The sequence below is a fragment of the Metschnikowia bicuspidata genome (assembly GCF_001664035.1).
Source record: "Metschnikowia bicuspidata var. bicuspidata NRRL YB-4993 chromosome Unknown METBIscaffold_4, whole genome shotgun sequence".
In the NCBI taxonomy this organism is placed as follows: Eukaryota; Fungi; Ascomycota; class Pichiomycetes; order Serinales; family Metschnikowiaceae; genus Metschnikowia; species Metschnikowia bicuspidata.
The window spans coordinates 1,779,525-1,783,978 of NW_017387734.1; the positions used below are offsets into that span (position 1 = coordinate 1,779,525).

General features: G+C 39.2%; 1 protein-coding gene across 1 annotated transcript; it reads left to right on the forward strand.

Annotated features, from left to right (window-relative positions):
• Positions 1 to 3,260: 3,260 nt before the first annotated feature.
• On the forward strand, positions 3,261 to 3,650 carry METBIDRAFT_12723 (uncharacterized protein; the record flags this gene model as incomplete). Its single annotated transcript, XM_018854261.1, has 1 exon — positions 3,261 to 3,650. The coding sequence occupies one exon, from the start codon at positions 3,261 to 3,263 to the stop codon at positions 3,648 to 3,650; it is 390 nt and encodes a 129-aa protein (XP_018711305.1).
• Positions 3,651 to 4,454: the final 804 nt, after the last annotated feature.

The following is a 4,454-nucleotide window of genomic DNA, read 5'->3' on the forward strand; positions in this document are numbered from 1 at the left end:
CTTCTGCCAAACAACTGTTCTCTTACGTAACACCATACGGTTACACAATGCAATATTCACCCCACCAGAGACTTTAGTGGAAATTCTTCAATGGCCAACAGGACGAACCCCAACTGTAGGCAAATGTCTGGTCCTGTTCAAATGAGAATAATTAGTTATGCATCTAGCTTCATCAAGAGATTAGTGCTTCGTACAGTGTTTTCTTTGAAGTGCGAGCTCCAGCACCTGAGTTGAACAGTTTGAACCCCCAACTGAACAACAACAAATAGTAATTCATGGTCACTGGTTCATTCCAAAGCTCAATGCCATTCCACACAGCCTTCTTCAAAATCAATGCCAGCACCACCATGTCATTTTTTTGCTTGCTTCACTTTTTGTAGATTGCCTTGGACCATTCAAAACATCGACTTACTTTTTCAATGAACATAGCCTTTGTTTCGAACAGAATACAACAGTGTGACCCTGTAGAAGTCCACTCTGCACTAAGCGGGTGTTGAAAGTATACACAGTATGCGTGTCAGTAAGGATACTGTAGACGGTCTTTCTATGAGTTAAAGGACCCGACTTCTTATACACAGAAGGTGTGAAAGTATAAACAGAACAGTAGTGGGGCTCGCTGCAGAGGGCCCGACTTATATGTCATGTAAAGCCATTAATGTAAATTTAGGAACGATTAAAGTAGATCAATAAGATTAGATAGGAGAAAACCCACATGAGGAACACTGTAGAAGCTCTTTTCTCTTTTGAGTTAACTGCTTATGGCTTCGCACAAGATGTAGGAATCAGGACTGGATATCCCCTTGGGTCCAAAACTCAACAGACCCTCAGTATTCAGCTGATACCAGAATCTTACACAGTGGGTGTTCTGAGTTGCGTGTAAAACATCAATGAAACATGCGCAATGACCTCACTGCAGAAGTCTCCACATCTGGCTTTCCGAAAATTTTTGTAAGCAATTCTAGAGCCAAATCTCACTTGATGCCCTCTCTTCTCTCAGTAAGTTGCACCGCCCATTCTTTTCGATTCTTTACTCATTAGCGGGCTTTTATTGTGGCCTCAAATTCTCATTCTAAAGATACTGATGTAGAAAGACCCTTTTCAAGGGCTCTTTAGAACCCATGAAAAAAAGAGCCCCCGTCGCATTCATAGATGATTCTCAGTTACATAAGCCATACTTCTTCGTATTTCGATAAGAATCTCAACCCGATTCATTCAGGTTTTGGCTGCTGAGACAGAACATTCATAACATCTGATAGATGGAGAAAGAGGAGGAGATCTCTTGGACCCAGGGTAGAGATGAGAGCCTCTGTCTGAGAATAAATCCCTGGCAGCTGTGAATTAATAAGAGATTTTTCTCGATGCAGAGGAACCCCGCACACAGCTATATTACAGCAAAGATATGTCTTATCACTTAAAAAGCTCAAAGTAGCGTGATGAAATTTCCCTAGCTTGGATATCACGCTATGTCACATATGAAAAGTTTGTCACCAGACACACTGTGAGCCTTGTAATGAAGATGCAGTCAGTAGTAGTACATCAGAAAGTGCTGAGATTAAATAGATTAATCATTGCATTCAATACCTTTTCTGTTCATTCGATAAGTAGCAATTTCACAGCAACTTTTGCGGTATCTCTTGACTGTATTTGAAACATCAAGCCCACAGCAGATGTCACGGCCGTTTCTCTTCGCAAGACACTTGAGTTTGAGGAGCACACATTCAACTTTGTTTGCCCATTAGGCGCTCATGTAGGAAAGCCATGATTAATGATCCATCGCTCCGGAGTGTACTGAGGATGTCTCATCGTGTTCAAGTAAGAGCTTTAGTGCGGTGTAAGCTTTTGTGCAATGACACCAAACAGTAGTTCAGACTTTTGTTTAATATTGCAGCGAATCAAAATGGTCTTCAATCTCTGATAGGATTACCAACATATATGGATGTGCTTGATCGGCTGCTTGAAAGCATGCTGGATTGTGCATTTTGTGAATAATAAATTTTCTCAACAAAAGAATTATCTTTCTTCCTGTTGATGAAGGCAAAATTTGGCTTTGCATGAAATATCTTCGGCCCACACATATAACTTCAAACAACGGGTTCAAGTGAGCTTTTACATGGATTAAAACTCAAGACGAGAATTTCTTCAATTGAAAGTTCCGTTTTGATTCTACGTTATATAAAGACAATAGGTAGCCTATTTTTTTCTTGGCAGCAGGCATAATTCTCGTCCATTCCAAACGCCGTGGGAAGATCATGTCACATTAGCTTTCAGTGTAAAAATAAAAGAACACAATTTAAAGCTTGCCCGTAAGTACAGGCTCCTGAGAAATTCTTGTGACAAAGGTATCTCCCGAGAAAATTTAACTCTTATGAAATAATGCCCCGTTTTATCTTTGCTTTTTGTAACACATTCATTAGTTCCGTATAGAACGAGAATAAAAGTCGATGTCACCTAGCTTGTTAAAATGATTGAATACACACAAATTCATACCTTTCTCGTCTCTAACTAATGGATCCTTAACCCCGTGTTTTTCAGCTTTAATGAATACGTTGCTGCCGATGGGAACTAGCGAATATGGAAACGTGAAGAGGTGCGCATGAATAGAGCTTGAAAGTATAAGGATCTAAAAATACATTCCTGGTTTTCAACAGCTTATTAAAGTTTCGTCTTTTCGCGTGACAATATTTTGCACACGAGGAACTGAAATTAGTAATTTAGGCAACAGCTGTCGTCTATCTAGTAGAAGTAGCGACTCAAACAAAAAGAATTTACTGCGGGGAATACTCAATCTAAACATGTAGTTTCCTTTTATAGCTCAAATGCTTTCAATGAATATTTTTACACAGCCATTGCCATCAAACTTGATGATTCATCTCAGTTTATTGTGAAATTACACTGCACCATGTTTGATGACGGAGCTGATGTGCACAAAATATGAGATTAATACACACTTAAGTTCAATAATTGTGTTCATCTATCTAACCATAACTTTCGGCTAATTTTAGAATGCCTGCTTTCCGTATGCCAGATAATTGGAAAATAGATGGACACTCTTTAGTCTCGACAAAATCCATCACAATGGAAATCCAAAAGTTATTGTTGTTTTTAAAACATTTTATCTATCAACTTACAAACTGAACCCATGCCGTGTAAAATCGCAACCAAGAATACATTACTTTTTTAATTGAAGAAGCTATATAAAAGAGTAATTTTTGCCCACTTTTGAATAATTTATAGCAAAGAATCATACACTAAATCCAAATATGAAAATTTTCTCTGTACTCCCCTTGCTCTCTTTGGCCTTTGCCAGCACTCCAGCCGAAGATGGTGAAGTGGCTTTAACCATATGTGACTTGCACAGTAATTCTAAAGACATTTATGTTTATATTAAGTCTGATGGATCGGTTACTGAAAGCGTTGGGGCGCTTCTATATGAACTGAAAAATAATTTAGTGTTCGAGGGTGGTCGATATTTGGTTCTCACAAACAACAAGCTTGCCATGGCATACGAATCGGATCACTCTGTTTATATTTATGAAACTACTTTGAGGCATGGATCTGGCCCAGTTTTTGAGCTCTGCGGGGACGGCCTGATTGGTGTGGAGAGCGGTTGCGCAGGTGCAGAGTCAATTCTCATATCAACCAATAATTGATCAAGATGTTCGAAGAGATTGAGCCTTTTTATGTATGGGTATAAATCTACAAAACAAAAATTTAGAGATAGCTGATTTTCAATCACAGAAAAAAAACAGCAGATAGATGTAGCAATACCATGTGACACCTTAGACTGTTGCATTATCTTTTCTCTGCCAAATAATTCCTGTGTTGAATTCATTGGTCTCGTGCCTGGTGGAAAAGAGAATTCTGCAATGTGGCTATTGCAGACCCAGCGCTGCAGTCCATACATCAGTAGTAGGAATAAAGAGTAAGCCCCCACACTCGAAATTATCTCATATTTTTGTTCTTGGTGACTTCAAGAAGCTTTCTTGTTGTTAGGGACTTCACGGGACATAGGGGTTATGTATTACTATTTGATCACTGGTTTCTCTAGAACTCTACAGGAGTTCTATTCCACCTTTATATACTTTAATCAGAGGTCACGTGAACGGAACCTTTAGAACTCGAGAGAATATTCTATGAGTTGTCTAGAATGATATCTGACGGAACTCACAGTAATGGAAGTGCATATCGCTATGTATGCGCTTACAAGGACCATCAGTGTCAAGCTGATGCCAGGGACCTTACACTTGTAGACACTTTACTTACTCGTATCAGGTGACTAATAAATGCGCTCTGTTGGTCAAGAGTGAGAACCTCGCACTTAAGTCCAAAGAATCGCGTTTAGAAGAACTCATGATTGATAGTCAAAACTGATGCGAAACATTGGGTATTTAGTTCTGCTCAAGGTACTGCGTGATTTGATCGGGCGCTGACTTTATATGAGAAGAACTTCACAG